Below are 23,686 nucleotides of genomic sequence, written 5' to 3' on the forward strand. Positions count from 1 at the left end.
TTAGTAGACTTATAATTTAAAACTCTGAATAAAAATAATTCCATATCAAAGATAATAAAAAATATGATGATAATCCGTCAAAATATTAAAATGCGTGATTTTCGACACTCTTTCAGATTTCACGCTAAAAATGATACTTTCACGCAAAAGTGCACTTGGCATCCGCCCGTACGTTATTCCTCAGTATTTCCGCAAGAATTTGAGCTGGGATGCAAAGAATTGACAAATTGTGCTATTCAATTAAAAACTCGCTTTAATGTGTACTTATACATGTAATTAAAAACTCGCTTTAGTATGTACTTATACATGTAATAATGTACATAATATGTACGGTTTTTTCAATTTTTCTTTCAAAATGCGCACCTGGTAAAATACACATTGTCTCTTTTCGGATAACATAAAATAAGATATCTTCCATCTTACTTGAAAATTCTTTTGATATTTGTGGCATTAGGACATTTACTATACATTCGATTGAGAAACGCATTTAAATCGAAGAATTTAAGTTGCGTAAAAAACTTTAAACTATTGATAGTTTTCACAAACTTTTATTTTGAGGAAATCGTGGTTTTATGTTCCCCTGTGCCATATGTGTGTGTGTAATATTCAAATTTGAAATGCATATTTATGAGACTTATAATTTGAAACTCTGAATAAAAATAATTGCATATCAAAGATATTCAAAAATATTAAAATAATCCGTCAAAATATCAAAATGCGTGATTTTCGACATTCTTTCAGATTTTACGCTAAAAATGACACTTTCACGCAAAATTGCGCTTGGCATCCGGCCGTACGCTATTCCTGGGTATTTTTGCAAGACTATTAGCTGGGATGCCAAGCATTAGCAAGCATTAACAAATTTTGCCGTCCAAAGTATAAAAAATCGTTTTGGCCGGTCTACTATATAAGTAGTTGTGTTTTGGTGAATGGATTTACCACTGGCTATTTTCCAGTGTCTAGAGGAGTCAGACAAGGTGATCCTCTTGCTCCTTTACTGTTTATACTGAGCTTGGAAGTTGTTCTTACAAGACTTAATAATAATGATAATATTCAGGCTTTTGAACTTAGTGGAAAACAAATAAAGTATACAGCATATGCTGACGACATAACTTGCTTTTGTAGGAATGTACAATCAATGAAGATGGTTTTCAAAGTTTTTGAAGAATTCTCAATCATGTCAGGTCTTTATTTGAATAAAACAAAAACGGAAGGAATTTGGATTGGGAAAGATAGGCACAATGGAGAAAAAACAAATGATATACATTGGGCAGACAAAAGCATAAGAGTTTTAGGCATTTATTTCTCATATGATCAGGAAATAGTCAGGAAACTGAACTTTGATAAGAGACTCGATGAAATAAAATGTACTTTCTTAAGATGGAAGAATAGGGGATTAACTTTATTAGGGAAAGTTCAACTATTGAAAACATTTGTTATGTCTAAGATTATGTATATAGTTTCCAATATTGTAATACCCGATGATTTTGTTAAGGAGGTTGAAAAGTTGATGTTTCAGTTTATGTGGAAAGGCCCAGATAAGATATCACGGGCAACAATGATTGCAGATTATACCGAAGGTGGTCTGAAATTCCCGAAACTAAAATGCATGATAGAGACACAGCTGGTTAAGTGGATTCAGAGATACTATACAGAATCAGATCATTATTGGAAATTGTTCTTTGACCATTATTGTAAACGATTTGGTGGAAAATTGATTTTTATGAGTAATTATTTTGTGAGCCAGTTGAACTCTCTTGGAATTCCCTTATTTTATCATAACTTGCTGTTAGCATGGTCCAAGACAAAGGAGTATAATCAAATTGTTGATGATCAAGGAACCCAAGCAAGTGTACTTAGTCAAATTGTTTGGAATAATCAATATATTCTTATTGATAATAAATCAGTATACTGTAAGGCCTTTCATGAGGCAGGTCTATGTTATGTATATCAACTTTTTGATCTACATGGAAACATAATGCAATTTAATTTTTGGAAAGCAAGAGAAGTACCACATAAATATCACATGATATATTTGGCAATAGTATCACTAGTCAGGAAGAAATGGGGAAGTTCATTTAATCAATTATTGATACAAATGTTCTTGGAGAAAATAGATAATGAACATGATCAGTCCATCCTTTTGACAGGAGAAATTCAAAAACTAAAAACTAGAAATATTTATGTTGATTTAGTGAGTAAATTAACACATAGACCTGTCTGTGAGCCCCTATTTTCCACTAAATATGGGATAGAGGAGGAACAATGGCCACAAATGTATTTAATCCCATTTAAATGCACAATAGAAGTTAAAATGAGAGTCTTCCAGTTTAAAATTTTGCATAATATTCTCTACACCAATGAGAGACTATTTAAAATGAAGCAAGTTGAGACAGAACTTTGCACATTGTGCAAGACCTCTGTTGAAACTCCTTTACATCTTTTTTATGAATGTAAGGTTGCTGAAGATTTAAGACGTGCTTTTGTTGATAAAATTGGTCTGAAGCTATCTGTCAGATATGAGGATCTATCTAGGAAAAGAGTGATGTTTGGCTTCATAAAGGATTGAAAGGGACCACATAAAATATTACTGAATCACTTAATTATCTTATTGAAGAGATACATTTATATTCAGAAATGCAGGAATTTAGTAGTAAGTTTTATAGGTTTTGAAGCATTCATTTGCAAAATCAGACATATAAAATTGGTAATTGCTTAACAAAAGCACAAAGAAAACATGCACTATAGAAAATGGTCCCCTATTGAGAATTTATTTTAATTATCCATAATTACATTTTGATAAAACAATCCAAACCACCAGGGACTCATTTTTGTTTAGCTTTTACATCAGGTCTGTTTGTTTGTTGTTTTGTTTTTTGTGGTAATTGTTACAGTGATTCCTATTTAATTATTGTTCTTTTAATGTTATACAATTATGTAATTCATGTATGATTGTTGTTTTTGTAATGTTACGAAAAAAATCTTGAAAATCAATAAAATTTGGAAAAAAAAATTAAAAAAAATGATCATCTACTCACCTCGGGTCCTACTTCGTTGGCTACAATGATCATGTACTCTGCATCACCTTCTTTACGATGGATGGATAATAATGGATCCCGGTTAGGATTGAGTTTGTAATGCTTGGCTTCTAGCACAGCAAGGTCCCTCAGTAGGGTTAGTGACGTCTGAGAGAAAGAAACAAGTTTCACGGAAGTGTTAGGTCTACATGTCAGATTGAACATGTTCCGCAAATGGGTGACACAACATCTACTCCAGCGACGATTGCTCTGGGCTTTTAAGATATAGGGTTAGGGTTGCAGTAGCGTTTAATGTTAGTTTTAGGGCATAATGTTAAATCTAGGGTTAAAGTTGTTCATTCCTTTTGTGTCATTCCTTTGTAATGAAACTGACTCTACACCAATATACAAATAGCGATAAACGATGCATTAGCCGAGTTGAATAGAGTGTTTCTTTCTTTCACCAAATGCGAAATCTCGCACCATTTCACGAATAAGAATATTCGCTATTTGTGTTGTACAACGCCTCGGAATTTAGCGAAAATAGGAAAAAACAAGAGTTTATCCCTATAGTAATCTATGAAAAGAAAGCAAAAAGCAAAATCCCACAAGCGCACATGACCTTGGGCAGCATTGCGCATTTAGCCAGCAGGCTTATACGCGTATTGCACCTTCATTTTTACTAAGCGCGATGAATTAAATCATATTGTGACGTCACCTCCTAAAGCCGTGCAACGGTACATTTTGGATGGTACTTTTGTGCAACGGTACGAATGTTTGACACTCAGCCTCCCATATGCTCGCGTACAACAAGCTAACTAGGCGTTGTACAATCAAAACTATTACATTATAGAGTATAACAATTAAACATATGTTTATATTTGGGTATATTTTGTGGCAAAAATTAGACTGAATATGAAAAATTAATTTTCAAATCATTTTTCAAAAATTACCTTGTTAGCTGCCTTCAATGACTTCTGTATTTTATCAACTTGTTGGATGTGCTCCTCAGGGCCACATCTAAAATAAAGATAATGCTAATTATTAATGAATTACAGACTAAAATTGATTAACTTCAACACATTAAGGTTTTTCTTTCTTCCACAGTAAACATTATCAGGGATTACAAAGTAAATAATTCTAGCAATTTTTAAGAATACATTTTTTTCCTAATCAATAATTCCATGCACTTTTGTAGTTTGATTGATTACTTTATTACCATATGAATATGTTACTTTTGACATTATCTTTGCGCTAACGAGTGAGTGATATCTTTGGTAAAATAGGGAACCACATAACGTTAAAAATGAATTTCTTCTAAGATACAAATGTATGAGGTCCCAACATGTAAAGTTATGTTTCAAATAATGGAAGAGAATAATCTGCATTCTTCAACAGAAAAACTAGAGCTGCATATTTCCTGAACTGTAGTCATTATAGAGGCGCATGGGTCAGTGGATAAGTCTCTGGACTTTGAACCACAAGGTATTAAGTCCAAATCCCACCACGGCACTCACAACCTTTGGCAAGGCATATCTTCATTTGCCATTATCAGGGGAGAGCACGAGTACCCAGTAGGAAGTGATTCCTTGAATGCTTGAGCGACTGGTCAGAGTAGCCTTGCTAAAACCTGGGTAACATTAGGCAGTGCTCAGAAAGTAGAAACACTGAATTAAGCACTATATAAATGTTGTATAATATTTTCATTATAAAACTAAAGATTTTATTCCAGACTTGGCAGAAAAGGTGCTCCACTACCTACTTGAGAGATAAGTTGAGGGCCTTCTCGTTGCTGTAGCATTTGCCAAGGTAAGAGAGGACTCTATTACCGGCTAAAAAGTACAGATTTGTCTTCCCTTTCTTTCCCTTCTCGGCACCAAGGAGCTTGATGGCCTATTTGATCAAATAAAACATTTCATTTATTTCATGATTTCCGTTTTGAAGATTTATTTGTCTAAATCTAATAGATTCACTAATGGCCTTGTTTATGAATACAGTCAGAAATCCAGAGCCGCCTGCATGAAGCTTTATCAGAGAAATATGGACATGACTGGCATATCGCCAGAGTTACAGATGAAAACAATATGAAAGTATTCAAACCAGTTTGCAAATCATAGCTCTTACTACAATAGTTGATCTAATATCCATTTCACGCAATCAAGTTTGAACAAGATGCATAGCATTCCATGTATGCTTTCAGAAAGACTTTTTTTTCTTGTTAGATTAAGAAAAATGATCAAAATGCAATCATAGTTTGACCTGTAAGTCTTTAAAAACTCTGTTTCTAGGGTTACAATATAGTTGATTGAATGCAGGTTAGTGTACTTACCTGTAGGTGACTAAGATTAGAAACATGAGTACCACAGCACATGTTTGCCTCTATGCCTTCAATCTCCACGATCCTAACTAGACCTACATGGTCATCAGGTAATCCACGGGTACGGACCTAAAACAAGATAGTGGTCACAAAACAAAGTTCAACAAACATCTCAAATTCAATTCAATTCAATTTTTTTATTTCATTTCCATTCAAAACATAATACAAAGTAATATAAAGTAATACAAATCAAGTACAATTTTACAGGGCATTCTTACTTCGTAAAAAAACACAGAAAAAACAGTATAATATAGATAATATATAATAACATAGTCATTGTCTTTAAAAACACAAGAAGACAATTAAACTCTAGGGCTATCAAATAAAACAGAGGGCAGCTGATTTAGCCCCTCCCATAAACACTTTTTTATATAAATCTGTAACATTGCAAAAAGCTGGTGCCACAACATGCAATGAACTTTTTCTTTCAACTTGTGCTCAACTTCTGAGACCAAATTTGCGATATCTAGGAAAAGTGGTTTCGAAATTACTCATATTGCAAGTGCATGTCAAGACCCCAAATTACTAAAAAAAAGAATTTGTGTACAATTCGAATGTACATTGTTAAACAGCCAAAATTCATAAATGTATCATTATTTTAACTTTTACTGATTAAACTCAATCAATTTATCTTGTTTATGGTCAGAAGTGGCCGATGATTTCCATTAAAAAAAGCAATAAAAAACAAAAAGTGCTGAAATAAAAAATACATAAATTAGCATAATTAGAAATGAGATTTTTAGAAGAACTTGATATTTCACTTTTGTAGATTATACCGTAATTAACGTGTGTGCCAATTTTTGTCACAATCGTGTGTTCAATATACTTGACCTTCTTGAAGTATACCCAAACTATTGTCTAGATTTAAACACATAAACCATCTTACAGGGTAAGTCCACCCCAACAAAAAGTTGAATCCAATAAAAAGAAAAAAATCCCTTAAAAATATCTAAATATTGTAAAATTGTATAATTAAAACAATAAAAAACAAAAGAAATAGTGAGTGAGGGACATAATCAGCTCTCTCATTCGAATATCACATATAATATAAAATGAAAAGTGAGCAAAACTGTAAAATGTCATAATTTTCTTATTTCACATCCGATTTTGATAAAAATTTTGATCAGTGCTGTGCTTGTTTGATTTACCATTATTGATTCAAATCAACATATGTCTGGGGTGGACTTGACATTTAGGTATTCTTTAGACATCACCTCTTGCAACTCTTTGGAACCAATTTCAACTAATCTCGGGGTCATTGGAATACATTTTCTGATTGCCTCGTTGACATCTTTCTCAAGCTGTGTAAGTTGCTCATGGGATATCTTGGGTGTGTCCAATTCAATGAAAGACTTCTCTCTTCCAAGATCCCTATGAACAAAACACACACACAAAGTTAATATAAACAGATCTGCCAACCTCTGGGAATGAAAAATTGTATTCTGTGATGAAAAAAAAGTATTTTTCCCCCCAAAACTGTATTTCATAATAAAATGCATGGCGCGCACGCTCATCACGGCACACAAGCTGCATGCAAGCTAAAATGAGCACTGCTCTTGCAGATGATTAAAAAAAACATTGAAACATGTGTATCTCACCCTGGTTTTAACAAAATGATTTAAAAAAAAAGTTACCTGAAATTACACTGATCCAATAACCATATTTGTGTAAGTTTTATGAAATAGAGACATATTTTTTTTTAATACAAAATCGTATTTTTTAAAGAAAAAACATACTGTCGTATTTTGGTTGCGAAAACGTAATAAATACGCCAAAAACGTACTGGTTGGCAGCTCTGTATAAACACAGAATTGAAATACACGAGGGCAATGGGCAATGACAGTAGCTCTCATAACATCCCAAATCATCCCTTAATTTCCCCGAATGATATGCATTGGGGTAAAACCTTTTCTAGAGTCACCCCAAGCCCTACCAGAAACGATACAAAACAAAAAATATCTAGAAAAATGATTTTCTACATAATAACAATAATAATAATAATAATTGGCTTTTATATAGTGCTTCATCAATCTACAGTATATTGATATTTGCATTTACCATATAATTGCTGGTTGCACAAAAAAATAGTGCTTAAAATGAAAGATATAGGGACCAAAATTAAGTAATTTCCCAATTGTGGAAAAAAAGCCCATTAAAACTGATTTTTTTTTACCTCAAATATAATTTAAAAAATAATAAAAAAGAGGAGAATAGAGAGGGAAAATTAAATTATTTTACATTTGAGATATTTCAATATTCAATCAATTAATTACATTACTATTTCATGATTGCTACTGAATTGGAATTGGGTGAAGTATACCAGGGGCCCGTCTAACAAAGAGTTACGATTGATCCGATCAATTGCAACTATGGAAAGCCAGCAAAGTCAACATATAAAAAGCATGTTTGTTAAAAAAATTCTAGATATGAATGTATACCGGTATCTATAAATTCAATGATTTCTTGACAATTTGATGTGATCTCTTTTGTTTACAAAGGACATTTTGCAAATTTCCTGTATAAAAAATTATGACACTGATGGATTTCCATAGAGTTACGATTGATTGGATCAATCGTAACTTTTTGTAAGATGGGGCCCAGGAGTCGGTTTGCAGGTGGGCTATATATACCAAGATTTCTGCCTTCTTCTTATACTTCTCTATAAAGGATCCCATCAACAAATGAAGGGCATGCTCACACACCGCAAAATTTGTAGTCATTTGCCTATTACATTTGGCATCAATCACATAATACGCTGGTTTTACAACATTGCATCTGGTAAGTTTTATGAAAGTACAACAGTAGAAGATAATACTTGGATTGAACATGAGCGGCGAAACTGTTTTGAGAGGTATGACAACTCCAAGAGGTATTATCACATCAAGTATCTCTGTCAATCAGTTCATAAATCTACGGACTCACCATGACGTTGTTTTCCACCCATATGTATTGTCAGCGATCGCAGTGACAAGATGCTGGCCTGCATTATTATCAACAACAACAAAAATGATAGTGTTCTACAATAAATTTCTTCTGATACAAACATTTTGTTAAAGATGGATGTGAGAGAAAAAAAAATCATATACCACTTCCAATAATGTCCCCATCCTTGACAACCCAGACAGCCAAGAGAGAAAAGTGATTAACTAACATCTTTACCCCGTAACATAAAGCTTTGTGATTGATCATTGGGATGGTATTTTCAATTGATCCTACACATTAATATATACAATCAATATTAAAAATCTGCCCCACGATCAATCGCTAAGCATTGTGTTACGGGGCACTGTCAACCTCTAATACCTGACTCGATTATAGTAAGGAATTTTTATGTTATCATCTTTCAAATATACTGCAGCAAAGTTGATCCTACTGACTTTTAATTTCAGATTTGACTTCATGCAGAATGTTAGGTTTCATGATTTGCATCTTGTGCAGTCATGAAGAAGCTTTATACGTATTGACCTAGTAGCAGTTGATACAAAGTCACAATCTGGTCAAGAAAGTGTTTCTGACGTACCAGAGTGTTGTTGCATGTGATCGAATCTCCTCTGCCAATCAACGGTTTGTTTAACCTCTGACCCCTGGTCAAAAGATGATGTCACAAAATGAATGGCATCTGCACCCCTCCTCGTTATTCTTAGAACTTCTGCATCATTTATCTAAAGACAGAAAAGGAATAGAGCTAACATCAGGGCTCTTTTAACATAAAAACTTGAACTTGAAAACTAAACCAAAATGGCCAATCAAGTCATCAAGATAATTTGATATGTGATCTTATTCAATTATTATTTTTCGCTACTCTTAAAACATTCATATCACATTATTTGCCAAGAAATAAACACAATACCATACCATTAAATTACCAACCAATCCTTTTTTTTTTCAAACAAGACCGAATTAACCTACTTTGTTTTGAAAGCCAAAAGTCATCATATTTCTGATCATTTTGTGAAAGGGTATTTGTATCAATACCATCCTAAACGCATGTGGCTCTGTGGCAAAAAATTCACTGTGCTATAATTCCTTTTAACCTATTTGATTTTAAGCAAATAACTCATTAAAAAAAACCCTGATAATTTCACAACAGTACACTGTACCATGGAGATGAACCTTTTTTTTTTTACAGCTGATTGTATTAAAAATGATATCTTACCCCCCCCCCCCCCTTCACCAGCCAACCCACCCACATCAAACTAATTTGAATTTAACTTACAGTTCCTCTGTCATCAGGCTGGATAAGAATATTGAAAGAAAAAGAAGAAATATAAGTAAACAGGCGATTCATTGATCTAAAAAATAAACAGGTAAAAAATATATTAAGAGACACTAATGAATAATCACTAGGTGTACACAAGTGAATGGGGAAAAGGGGTGTCAGAAATCGGGAAGTCGGTAAATGGAAACACCCCATTAGAATGAAAAGACATGGTTTGTATTCTCTCTATTTAGTTCTTTTTTTTTTGCAAATTAGCTGAGGCATTGAACATCTTTTACTTACACTAACTGTCAAGTCTACACAACATGCTACACTCAGTGACTAACAACAAAACAAAAAAAAATACCTGGCCCCCTCCTTCTGGAAAAAGAACAGTGTCTTCCAAAATGAGTTCAAATCCCTTTACATTCTGCTTACGTCCATTGACCTCCAATTTCATCTGTGCCTGCTTGCATGATACTACTTTAGTAGTGAGCTGAGGAAAAATGAAGACAAAAAACAACATTCTCATCAATTTATGGTAGGGGGTCCTAAAGCTACAAAGCATCTCGCATGTATTTTCAATGGCAAAATGCGCAGTTTACGTGTGGAACTGTGACTGTAGAGTGACAAACGATTCCTATTCAATTTTTATACAGACTGACAGAGTCTGCAATAAATCACTAAATGCATGCAGAGAGAACCAGCAATTTTGGGGAATTTTTTTGGAGCTAAAATTTGCTTTAATTTCATATTTCCCTTCTTCTCCTTCTTTGGGTATACTGCCCAATGCCCCACAATGGGAGCCAACCAGGCAGGAAGTGCGCAGATGTTGATGGCGCGGAGAGAGAAGATGCCTTTTTAGTCTTTGCTTTGCTTTGTGAAGATTTGAAGTACGTTTCGCTTGAAGGTTTCTGTGTTCTTGATTTTGATGTTGGTGGAGATGGGAATGAAGTTCATGGATGAAGATTTCCAGAGGGGCCTTTGGACCGGGCTCAGGACTTTTCGTTCTGGAATGGCTAGGTGACCCACAAGCGCCTCGTGCAAGGTTGTTACGGGACTAACTTTTCGGCACAGTTGCAGCAGTTCCCAGTCAAGCCTCTCCTTCATGGCTGAGACACTGTTATACCTGAACATATTTTAGAAATTGAGGCACACGAAATACATTTCTGTGCATGATCAATCGAGTTCGTAGCTTTAGGACCCATACATCAGGCGGTGAAATCAAGTCGGTGTTTGGAAAACACGGCGGGATTTTTGTATTATGATGGGGTGTCCAAACTTCGCGGACATTTAAAAAATATTAATTATGCTAAAATTTGTAAAAAAATATGCACATTTTAATTTTAAAAAATTACAATAATAGCTATCAAATTGACAGCAAGATTGTAAACTATAAAATTATTGATGGAAATGTGAAGTAGGTCAAGGGGTTTTGCCGGTATCGCGATCTCAAAATTCTATTCCGATCGACGAATGCGCGCTGTGCTGGAAATCTGTTCTGAAAAAGTGCGACCTAACTTCGTGGACCAAAGTTTTTGTGGAGATTTAAATAATAACTCAAGCTCAAAAGGTGAGATATTTATATCAAATTGACGGAAAATGCTAAAGAATCAATCAGTACCATATTGAACAACTCATTTTTTATGACATCTGCTTGCTAAATGATGTTATCGTGATGCTTGTTGAGAAGTTCAGATTTCTTCGGAACGGGCGATAACGGTGACAAATTGGCCGATCTTTTGTCAATTTTTACTGAACTCATCCTAAACTTAAAGAAACTTACGCCAAAGGGTAGGCCCTATTTTTAGGTCACTTTAGACATTGATGATTTCAGATTTTAAGGATAATTAGTTTTTTAGATGACTGTCCGTGTCCGGGGAGTATGGACACACACAAAGTTTGGACTCACTGCCATAGCATAGGGCCTACCGTAGGCATAGCCTAGACTGTTGCCCCGGGGACCTCAATATGTCTTCAGACGGTCAGTCTCGGGCTGCCGCAGTAACCTAGACTGTAGTGTAACGTTAGACCTACTTAGCACATGATTAGTGAGTTGTGTGTTATTTTTTTCATGGTCAAGGATCTTAAGAATATTAACCTCAAATTAGTGAAAGATAATTTGGTCATATACTACAATTGACATAGTTTTTATCATTTGTAAACAAAGCGCGTAGCTTTTAGGATTTAGCCTCCCCCACAATAAAGTCAATGCACAGCCACAGGCACAGGGGTACGATCGAGTAGCCACGAAGAGAGGACCGGGGAACTCTCGGGTATAAGAAATTGAGATTTGCCTCCCAGCCCTCGACTTGAATGAGAAGTAGATCATCTAGATCTATATGAATAGAACTGATTGAAAGTACAAGATATTGTTCCGTATTTCCGTAAATAAACACCTTATAATGACTGTAATACATAATATAATACATGAGATGTACTCATAATTGAATTCAATTGATTTACTCACCTCTGTTTCGTAGCTGTGCTGCTGACAGAAAAAAGCCATCGTGAGTGTACATTGCCAGATGCGCTGCAGAGACAGATGTTGTAGACCTCGCCCTGCACTGTATTTCAGATTCATTTTTTGGTTGTTATAATGTTGTCATATAAGTATTATTTGATTATTACCTCCTTGTCTATCGGATCAGATTCCTTTTGTTTTTATATGGAAAGTTGTTTTATTATTTTGTCTTATCTCCAGGCGCGGTTTAGGGGCTTTGGGAATGAAGCCCCCCCCCCAAAAAAAATAAAAAATATAGGCCTATATATATATATATAATAAAATGGTAAAATTATACTATTACAATATTTAAAAAACGAAGAAAAAAAAAAATCGGAATTTACTATTACCAATAAATAAGATAGAGATAATATATACAAGAATATAACAAAGAAGTAGAAGAAGAAGAAAAGAAGAAGGAGAAGACGGGAGGAGGAAATAATATAGAAGAAAGAGGAGAAGAAGGAGAATTACGGAAGAAAAAGGATGAGGAAGAAAAAGAATATGGAGAACAACACCAAAAACAGCGACAACAATAACAACACTAAGAGGAGAATAGAAGGAAGAGAGAAAAGATAAAGAAGGCCAATGACAAGAAGAAAGGACATCGATAAAAAAAACTTCAATGATATTATGTGAAAAAAAAAATTAATACCTGGCAAAGAAGAGAAAAGAACATGGTCAGTATTCAGGCTAAATCAACCTACCATTTACATCTTCTCTTTGACTATCAACTGAAAAATATTCTTTCAATTTTCTCTTAACATGGGAACTTAAAAAGTTTCCTATTCCCTGCATGGGAAGAGAATTCCAATGTTTAATAGCATTGTAATAAAAGAAGTTACCAATTAACCCTTTCCGGTAAGCAGAAGTTGAAATGGCTGTTTCCCGAAGATGTCGTCGTGCACTGAGGGCCTACGCAAATGAGGACACCCCCTTTTTTGCTTGTCAAGTTTTTCGTGACATGTAATTACCTTCACACTTTTTTTTAATTTTTAATTACCCTCTCTTGGTAAATCCTGCATCCGCCCCCGATTGGGAATCGAAACGGATTCGAGCGCGTCCCCAGCTAACACATAACGTTATAATAACATTTTTGAAAGATCTTAGAAATGCTTTCAAAAAACATTTCTTAAGAACATTTGCATAACATTGTTCCCAGTATGTTAAACATTAAATAAACGTTATTATGATATCAAGCATGTAATGTTTTGATGGCCTGACAAGAAAACATCTAAAAGACATTTTTCCAAAATATTATTAAAACATCTTATCAAAATGTCAAATCTTGATGTAAAATGACAAGAAACATTCTTAAGAAAACAAAATGATATTTTCCTAACTTTCTTATGATATTGCATAATTAATGTAAAAATAACATTTTAAAAACGTTCTTGTTATGGCAATAAATCTTATGTTATAAAAAGTCATGAAAATATTTTTTCGAAATATTTCAACAAAACATTTTAGAAAAATGTTTTTCTGATGTTCTCCACAAATGTAAGACGAAATTTGTTTTGAAATGTGATGAATAGTTCTTGCTATGGAGTTAATTAGACCATCTGCTTCTCAATGGTCTTCCAAAAACCAAATTGTGTTAAATTTCGTTACAAGACGACGTCCGTCGTTTGTCGTCCGTATACCGCAGATTGATAGCTTTTCATAATTATATAATTAATAATTATTTTATATTCCAGTTATTAAAAAAAATTGTATTTAAATACAAAATAACTTCAAAATGTTTAATTGCATGTTTTTTTTATCCATAATGAAAAAAAACCACAGTTTTAATTGATGTTTATTATTTTCAATGAATTTTACTGACATAAGTGTATATATTCTTAATTAGGTATTGCAACTTGATTATGATCGATTATAATGAAAAATTATTTTTATGTCTGTTGACTTTTGTATGCGAATAGTGATAATACTAGTAATACAATCCAAAATCGGTTAATATGATAGCAGTGTTGTCCGCAGACTCTTATCTGTCACACGTTTAATTTTAGTTGTCTACTTTGTGTATATACGCATGTATTTTTAATACAGAGCAAAAGCTCTCTCTTTTTTGGGGGAGTAACTTTACAATCCAATGTCATAATCGATCATGAGAACTTGTAGCGTTGGAACGAGGCACCACACACACGATACATTATACTCGTATCACATTGGATTATAAAGGTAAGCCTTTTTGGTTTCAGTTGGAGGCTACTTCCACTTTTCCCTCCTCTTAATCTCTCCTTTTCCCGCATTTTTTGTTTTAATTCATGAAGTCACATGTCTTGCATTCAGTTGTCCTAGCAATGTGCCTACTACAGATTAAATTTTGTTTTTTTCAATTTCAATTTATCTTATTTCATTTTCAACAGAACAAAGTAATGTGGTCAAAATAGCTACAGTGAACTTGTACAGACAAAATAAATTCAGGCATGTACAGTATATGATATTTATCTGTAAGTAAAAGCAAAACAAAACAGAGAATTATATATAAGCAAAATATCATAACCATTTTAAAACAAAATTCTGAGAAAATGGAGGGATCCACTAAAAAGCAGTGCTTGTATTGTGTGGACCCCTCTAAATAATTATTTTAGAATTGCCTACGAAGACAGACACGATGTTTGAACATTGCTACAGCGTATATATATAGGGAGGGGACTTTGGTGCCAGGGACCCCAAAGTTTTCACGGCCAATGACGAAAAGGAAAGAAAAGAAAAGAAAAGGAAAAGGATGACAAATATAATTTTCGGAATATTATTGGTATGTTAAAATATATCACAAAATGATTTTTTTTTATTGAAGAGATCAAAAATTTTGCTTGTTCGCTTCGCTCACTCACAGCTGTTTAAAAAGCCTCTTAAGCAACCACTTTATTTTACATAATTAAAAAAGAGAACTCAGAAAACATTTCTGTGGAGCGTTGTGGCCCAGTGGATTAGTCTTCTGACTTTGAAACAGAGGGTCGTGCTGGGTTCGAATCCCAGCCATGGCGTAATTTCCTTCAGCAAGAAACTCATCCACATTGTGCTGCACTCAACCCAGGTGAGGTGAATGGGTACCCGGTAGGAAGAAACTCCTTGAATGCTTGAGCGCCGAGGCAGCTCAGCTAAAGCCGGGGCAATGATAATAATAGCAGGGCCCGCTGGTAGAACAGTTTTCGAAACTGAAGTGGCTACCCTGGGTAGATATACCTATATTATTATTATTATTATTTTACGGCATCAAGGGGATGCTCACCCTGACAAAAAGTTAATCATAAAAATTGCAGAAAAAAAAACATATTGTGAAGATTTGAGGAAAATCCATCCAAGATTACAGAAGTTGTTAGAAGTTTATGTGTTTATTTGTGACGTCATATTACGGGAATTAAAAATAAAAAATGAAATGCCATTTTTCTAACAAGAAAAAATGTAAATGTTTTTTATTTTACCTTCAGTATATCAACAGACAAATCATTTCAAAAACGCCGCTGGTGGTAAAAAAAATATTCAAGTAAACTCATGCATTTATATTACATAAGAAATGGGGCAGCTGCTCGTTTATGACGTCACAAATCAAAAAGTTGAAATTCTAGCAACCTTCTTCATCTTTGAGGATTTTTTTACTAAAACGTTCCTTTTATTTCCGTGGTACAAGTACATGCATCCCTTATGTGTCTCAAACGTGAGCATGGAGCGCTCTATCCGATCCCTCGTAGAACCTCATTTTTGAATTCCTTCCGATAATTCATCGTAAAATCAAATCAATATGATCAATATAGTCCCCCCCCCCAAAAAAAAAAAATGGAGAAGAAAGAGGAGAAAAGGAAAAGGCGTGAAATATATTATATTTGAGTATTACACTTGTATTTTTAAACTTATCTCAAATTTTTTTATTTTTTTATTAGAGAGTTGAAAATATTTTGCTCACTCGCAGCGAGCTGTTTATAAAGCCTCCATACGTTAAGTCTCGCCCCTCAACGGTTTTGACTCCATTGAATGCCAACGATTCCAAAACGGTTGTAAACAGTTTCAGTAACCTTCCACATTTGTCAACGGTTGTGGCGAAAAATTTTTAGGAATGTGATGAATATTATCTTTTATAAGCACAAATTGAACCATCTTCCGAAAAATGGTCCTTCAAAAAAAGGCCAATAACTCCATTTCACAATGAATGAAATCCGTCCGTCTTGGCCGTCCGTATACTCTAAATTGGAGCTTTTAAATTATATTCAATAAAAAAGAAATTATATATTCTAGTTAATATTATAAATTTTTCCTCAATAAAAAAAAAATAATAATTACGTCATATGTTTTGAGCTTATAAATTTATAGTTTAACTCAATGTTCATTATCATTTAATGAATATTCCTGACATAAGTGTACATTTTTTTTCCATGAGTTATAATTTGTTTATAATCGATTATAATAAAAGATAAGATTTTTATGTCTCTTTTATATGCGAATAGTGATAATAATACAATCCCAAATCGGTTAGTATGATAACAGTGCCATCTGCAGAATTTTTTCTGTCACAAGTTTAAAGGACAAGTCCACCCCAACAAAAAGTTGATTTGAATAAAAGGAGAAAAATCCAACAAGCATAACACTGAAAATGTCATCAAAATCGGATGTAAAATAAGAAAGTTATGACATCATAAAATTTCGCTTAATTTCACAAAACAGTTATATGCACATCCAGGTGGGTCTGCAAATGAGGAGACTGATGACGTCATCCACTCACTATTTCTTTTGTATTTTATTCTATGAAATATGAAATATTCTAATTTTCTCTTCATTGTCAAGTGATACAACGATTAATTCCTCCCTGAACATGTGGAATTAGCATTGCTTAATACTATATGGTTCAGTCAAGTTGGTCCTTATTGTCAAATCTATAAAAAATGGAATATTGTATAATTCAAAAAATAAAAAAATAAAGAAATAGTGAATGATGGACATCATCGACTGACTCACCTTGTTGTGCATATCACTGTTTTGTGAAAAATAAGCGAAACCTTAAAACGTCATAACTTTCTTATTTTACATCCGATTTTAATGACATTTTTATCACTATGCTAGTTTGATTTTTCTCTATTTATTCAAGTCAGCATTTTCCTGGGGTGGACTTGACCTTTAATTTTAGTTTTTTACTCTGTGCATATACGCATGCCGTCATACATAGCAAAAGCTCCCGCTTTTTTTTTTTGTTCCAGTCGGAGGCTATTTCCCTCCTATTACACTCTCCTTTTCCCTCTTTTTTTTTTAAAAAGAATTCATGAAGTCACTTGTCTATTGTCGTAAGTGTATTTTTTTTCATTGGATATTGGCTCCTCTATAATATAATATTAATTAATTAATAATTATAATCGATTATGATAGGGAATTTTGTTTTTTCTCGTCTCTAGTCATATGCGAAGAGTGATAAAAATGCAATTGATTAAAGTGTTATCCGCAGACTTTTATATATTTCTTTTAATTCAAGTAATAAAGTTGAGACTGAATGCAATTGTTATCAGGAATATCATCATTATGATTCATCATCAGCAGCATCATCAACATCATCGTCATCATCATCATCAACCTCATCATCATCAGCATCATTATAATCATCATCATCATCATCATCATCATCAACATCATCACCATTACCATCATCATCATCAGCAGCAGCAGCAGCATCATAATCATCATCATCATCACCACCACCCACCATCGTCATGATGAAGATGTTGATGATAAAGATAATGATGATGGTGGTGGTGGTGGTGATGATGATGATAAATTAACGTTGATGGATGAAAAGAATTTGATTTTGTGACATATTTTTCTATACAAGTAATATTCCAAAGTGATTCTTTATGATCTTTTTTGTTTTATTTGTTTTTCCTCATATTTTTTATTGGCCGTGAATTTTTTTTGGACATTGGCCCCAAGCCCCCTCCCCCATAACCTATTTGTATACGACGTAGCAATTACAAAATATAAATTAGTACTAGGTCTACTGCTAGATCTCTCCTTTACCCTAACTTTTATCATATTAATTTACCGATTTTGGATTGTATTTAAATAGACGCGAGAATAATTTTCTCGTCATAATCGATTATGAAGAATATAGGATAAACAATGACAAATATACACTTATGACAAAATTATTCGTTATAATTATAATGAACATTCGATAAAACTTCAAATATTTTTTTAAACAAAACATAACATGTAAATAATTCGATTTTTTGTTTATTTCACTACAAATCCAATGAATATCTTATTATACGATAATAAAAGCCTACCTTCAATATCATCATCCAATTCCATGATACTCTGAAAGATAAAAGCTAATAGAAAAAGCTATCCTATGAAGACGTGAGCTACATGTTTCAATATAAGAAGTTTGATAAACAGCTAAAGGGATATTACACATGAAATTCACTGCAGTATTGGAGAAGAGCATTTCAACACCTCAACAAAATCCTGTCAAACAGAATGTTTCTCTCTTTTAAGAGAGAAACATTCAAAGACACAAATTTAGGTTTTATCTACGGATCTGTGACAATATATATGAGAATCGGACATCAGTATCTCAAGAACAAAAACACGATGACTTCGATACAAACTGCCTCCGCAGAATACTTTGTGCTAAATTGAATGGCCTAAAACAATTAATAATATAATAATAATAATAATATAGGGTATTTATATTGCGCACATATCCACCTTGTTAGGTGCTCAAGGCGCTCCTATATTACCCGGCTAAGCTAGGCGTTCATAGCGCACACAGCTTTTTAAGGAATTACTTCCTACCGGTACCCATTTACCTCACCTGGGTTGAGTGCAGCACATTGTGGATCAGTTTCTTGCCGAAGGAAATTACGCCATGGCTGGGATTCGAACCCACGACCCTCTGTTTCAAAGTCCGAAGAAGATGATTTTCATCTATACCTGCCCTGTTAATAAATCAAGCCATCTCGTGGAACCCAAAATCGAGGAGAACTGACATTGATCATTCAAGACCCTGTAGGTAACGGTATAGCTGGAGGAAGCTGGCTGAAGCCGCAGTCCTCAAGAGGACAGGTGCAGTACTGCACCCAGTACTGCATTGGTAAAGATACTATGAAGAGACACATGAAATCCGTTAATGAAATCCAATGCTCAGAATTCGTTGTTAGAAGTACATGGAGTAAATTGTTGTGGAATTTTAGAACATCATAGTCCGTCTACTTGACAGGCAAAATGAGAAATGAGATGGTTTCTCTGTGGGTTTATTTATGAGAAGTTTTGACAAATTGGGGCAGTTTGACCAGCATAGAGAAAAAACACAGGACATCTCATTTTCAGCAGAAAGTTTTCCCTTCATATTGCAAAAGAAAAACACACTAATGTAACCAGATTGTGTTGGGCGGGGAACAAAACTATACACCGAAGGATATTAAACGCAAGTGATTGTGTAAAACGATAAAGGATTGGAGAATTACACATTATTATCTTGATATAGATTTAAGAATTAATCATCTAAACTTCTAGATATGAAAGAATTGATAATCTCATCATTTTATAATTGAAAATGAAGCAATAAACACCTTTCCCTATGAATACAGACAGATTCATGAAATTCGTTGCAGGATCACCACCAGTGTGCTTTTAAATGGGAAGGCCCACCATGCAAAAATTTTACTTTGTATGCAGATGCGGGTGTAAGTGTGGGTGCATGTGCGAATGTCCCTTTTGGATATAAAATTTGTTGTAAAATGCGTGATTACATAATTAAATCATTGAATTATTTTTGTAATAATTTAACAGATTCCATAACAAAACATTTACAAAACAACTGGTAGAAAATACAAAGAAGTACATAAGAGATTTTAAAAAAAAACATTAAAATACATAAACATTGACTGTGATATTTATATTTTAAGGGCCGTACAATTATTATTCATAATGATGCACATGCTATTTGTAGCATACATTATAAACGTTTGAGCTGAAATTAATATGAAAGTATGGCATGATATGGCAAGATTTGTATAATTTTGCATAATGTATAAATTAACCGCAAATATAAAAAATATTCCGAATGGTACAGGTTATGTGTGCAGAATTTTACAGTATCCATGTCTGTGGAAGTGGATATTATAAAAATAATAATGTAGAAATTATGAATTATGATTAGGCCCTACAAAATAATGGTCAATTTGGCAGCCGGTTTGTTTATGTAAATTAGATGGTCAAAACATGAGAAATCAGCTTTGGAACCGGTTTAATCAGATTCAGCACATTTGAATTGTCGCAATGTCAACATAATTAAGTCGACATGGCAAGATAAAATCGCCGTGTCGACTTAAAAAGCTTGTTATGTCGACATGGCAAGATAAAGTATATCGCATTGTCGTCAAGTCGATTGCACTTTAAAGGGATGGTCTGGGCTGAAAATATTTATATCCAGATAAAATTAGAGTAAAATTCACAAAGCAAAATGCTAAAAATTTCATCAAAAATCGGATAACAAGTAAAGAAGTTATTGAATTTTAAAGTTTATCAATATTTTGTGAAAACAGTTATATGCACATCGTCATGAATATTCATTAGGTGGGCTGATGATGACATACATCCCCACTTTTCTCATGTTATTACACGAAATCATTAATGTTTCATTATTTCATTACATGTGTAAATGATGTGTCTCCATTATGATGAAATAAGTTGCGGCAATAAATAACTGATGTACTTAATCAATTGTCAATCCAATTGTTTTAGTTCTTGTTGGAAATTTTTTTAATAAACCTAATTTCATAGAAAAAAATACAAAAGAACAAGAGGGGATATGACATCATCGGCCCATGCACCTAATGAATATTCATAAAGACATGCCTAGAACTGTTTCACCGGAATCAAATGCAAATCTTTAAAATTCAATAACTTCGTTATTTGCTTTATGAATTTTTATTTTACTCTACTTATTGAGATTTAAATATCTCCAACCTGGACCATCCCTTTAAAGGTTCCGTACCTAAACAATTATCTCCATGGGCAATTTATAGGCAAATACCCACACACAGCGTTTAATTACTTTTTGTTGTTTTATTCTTATTTCATCTTCTATCCAATAATTTCTTATATATTTCTCTATTTTCTTGGATAAACAAAATTATCACTATTTTCACTGCTGACTATACGAAGAAACCGTGTGGATCCGCAAAAGAAAATTACCGTTTAGACGCGGCAACACGGACATAACTGTCTGTGACTGTAGCATTAAAAGATTTATATTTATAAAATCATATGTGATTTGGGGTTAATCCTCTATTTTGTAAGTATAGGTTTTCCCGGTCAATCTCACACTATAAAAAATCAATTTGACATTAACCAATCTCGTCCGAATTGCGATCACGATTAAAAATCGGCATTCAAATTTATAATTATTTTAGCGCTCAAAATAAGAACCTCGACAACTAAATTGCAAATATTGTGCCACTCAATTTGACACTAATGAGCAATCGTAATCGTCATTCATCTCGGTTCTTACCAATTCGGTCTTAGTCTAGAAATAAAGCACGAGTATAATAAAATCCCCAACTCATTTCTTGTGAACCACACTTTGGTCATTTTCCCGGATTTTTTTTTCTACCCTTGTATTTTTTCGTTTTTTGTTGTTGTAAAAATGCATAGAGACGCCTCAAATTGGAAGTAATACGCATGGATGGTATTCTGAAACTTGTCTTAACTTTTTACAGCACGTATAAAAAAGTTAACACTTTGAAATTTTCCTACAAAAGGATATATTTGTAATATCCAGAAGCCTTTCCGCAACTATATATTGGTACAGGTCTCTTTAATGACGATATGAATATCGACAAATCTTTCCGCTTGAGTGAGTACAACTTACTTTTACAAATTTCGTGAAAAAATGATTTGCACAAACCTTGGAATTAGGTATATACAGAGAAAAGTAGAAGTTAATCATGAAGTTTGCATGGACTTTAGCTAGAAGATTGATTTGAAGATATCCTTTTCTTTCCTCTAACTTATTTCCATGGCCAAAACACTCCCTTGACCACCACTGCCCCCCCCCCCTCCCATCGCGATTATGATCTGCTTTACAGTCATGTACTACTAGTAGCAGTGATTCGATTGATTGATTGATTTTAAATTTGGCAAGTCACCATAACATAAACAGTAGCATTAAAAACAACAGGCTTGCACAGGATGGTCCACGAAAGCTCGGAAGCTTATTTCCTGTGCATGGGGTCCTCGACATAATAATAAAATGGTAAAATTATATTATTTACATATTTAAGAAAACGAAGAAAAAAAAATCGGAATTTACTATTACCAATAAATAAGATATAGAGATAATATATACAAGAATATAACGAAGAAGTAGAAGAAGAAGAAAAGAAGAAGGAGAAGAAGGAGGAGGAATAGAAGAAGAAAGAGGAGGAGGAGAAGAAGGAGAATTAAAAAGGATGAGGAAGAAAAAGAATAAGGAGAACAACAGCAAAAACAGCGACAACAATAACAACACGAAGAGGAGCTAGAAGGAAGAGAGAAAGGAAATAGAAAGAATAGAAGAAAGGACATATCGATAGAAAAACTTAATTCAATCAAACTATGTAAAATAGATAATAATACCTGTTAGAGAAGAGAAAACAACGTGGTCAGTACTCAGGCTAAATCAACCGTATAACATATCATTTGCATCTTCTCTTTGACTCTCAAGTGAAAGATATTCTTTCAATTAATTTCCTCTTAAAATGCAAAAAGTTTCCTATTTCCTTTATATCATTGAGAAGAGAATTCCAATGTTTTATAGCATTGAAATAAAAGGAGTTACCAATAGGCCTACTACCTACCCTTTCTTGTAAGCAAAAGTTGAAATGGCTGTTTCTTGTATTATAGTTATGTAATAGACCGGTTTACTGACATATTCAAATTTTATGCATACCAGTTTAACAAAGGTTGCCCCTAACAACCGGAAAGCTTGCCCGAGGTTTGCCCGACATAGCAACAACTAATGTATGCAAAGTATAGATTCCAAGTATTGAAATACCATTGTGAGGTACAGGTTAATGGAATAACTCGTTACTAGGCCCCGAGGGAAGAAACATCCATAAATTTGACTACATTAGTAAACCGGTCTATTCGGTAACTAGATTAAAGTTTGATCCAATCACAGAACAATATAATGATTCGATCTACAGTGATAGATTTTATTATGCACTTGGTGCAAAATAAGCTGTTTTGATCTTTAGTTGACTTCAAGAAAACCTGCTCCAGAGAGTTCGATGTAGCCAACATGGGTTCTGGGACCAGAACAAATGAATCTAACCATTTTATTCTGTATAATTTTCAACTTCTTTTTATGGTATTCGATAACTTCAACCGGCCTTCAACTTCAACTTCTAGCTATTATCGTATTCGCATGACAGGCTTGATTTTATTCCTGAATGCCTGGGGAAAGTGTGGAGAAATAAGTATGAAATGAAGTATGAAATGTAATCCCCTTTTAAATAAAGAAATAAGGTTGGAGGTGTCTGAAATTACCTTTTTTTTTTGGGGGGGGGGCCGGGGGGGGGGGGGGGGCTAGCTAGCTGGATCCACCTCATTTTTTGTCC

The 23,686-nt window shown here is 33.7% G+C and overlaps 1 protein-coding gene across 1 annotated transcript; it reads right to left on the minus strand.

The window, feature by feature from the left end:
* Positions 1-1,994: 1,994 nt before the first annotated feature.
* Positions 1,995-12,141, minus strand: LOC129257766 (alanyl-tRNA editing protein Aarsd1-B-like). The gene is made up of 10 exons (XM_064097851.1): positions 12,063-12,141; positions 9,960-10,088; positions 9,611-9,628; positions 8,915-9,056; positions 8,317-8,374; positions 6,609-6,765; positions 5,347-5,463; positions 4,780-4,910; positions 3,971-4,037; positions 1,995-3,185 (listed from the first exon to the last, which is right to left on the minus strand). The coding sequence occupies exons 1-10, from the start codon at positions 12,099-12,101 to the stop codon at positions 3,027-3,029; spliced, it is 1,017 nt and encodes a 338-aa protein (XP_063953921.1). The 5' UTR covers positions 12,102-12,141; the 3' UTR covers positions 1,995-3,026.
* Positions 12,142-23,686: the final 11,545 nt, after the last annotated feature.

This window comes from Lytechinus pictus, chromosome 3 (assembly GCF_037042905.1).
Source record: "Lytechinus pictus isolate F3 Inbred chromosome 3, Lp3.0, whole genome shotgun sequence".
NCBI lineage: Eukaryota > Metazoa > Echinodermata > Echinoidea > Temnopleuroida > Toxopneustidae > Lytechinus > Lytechinus pictus.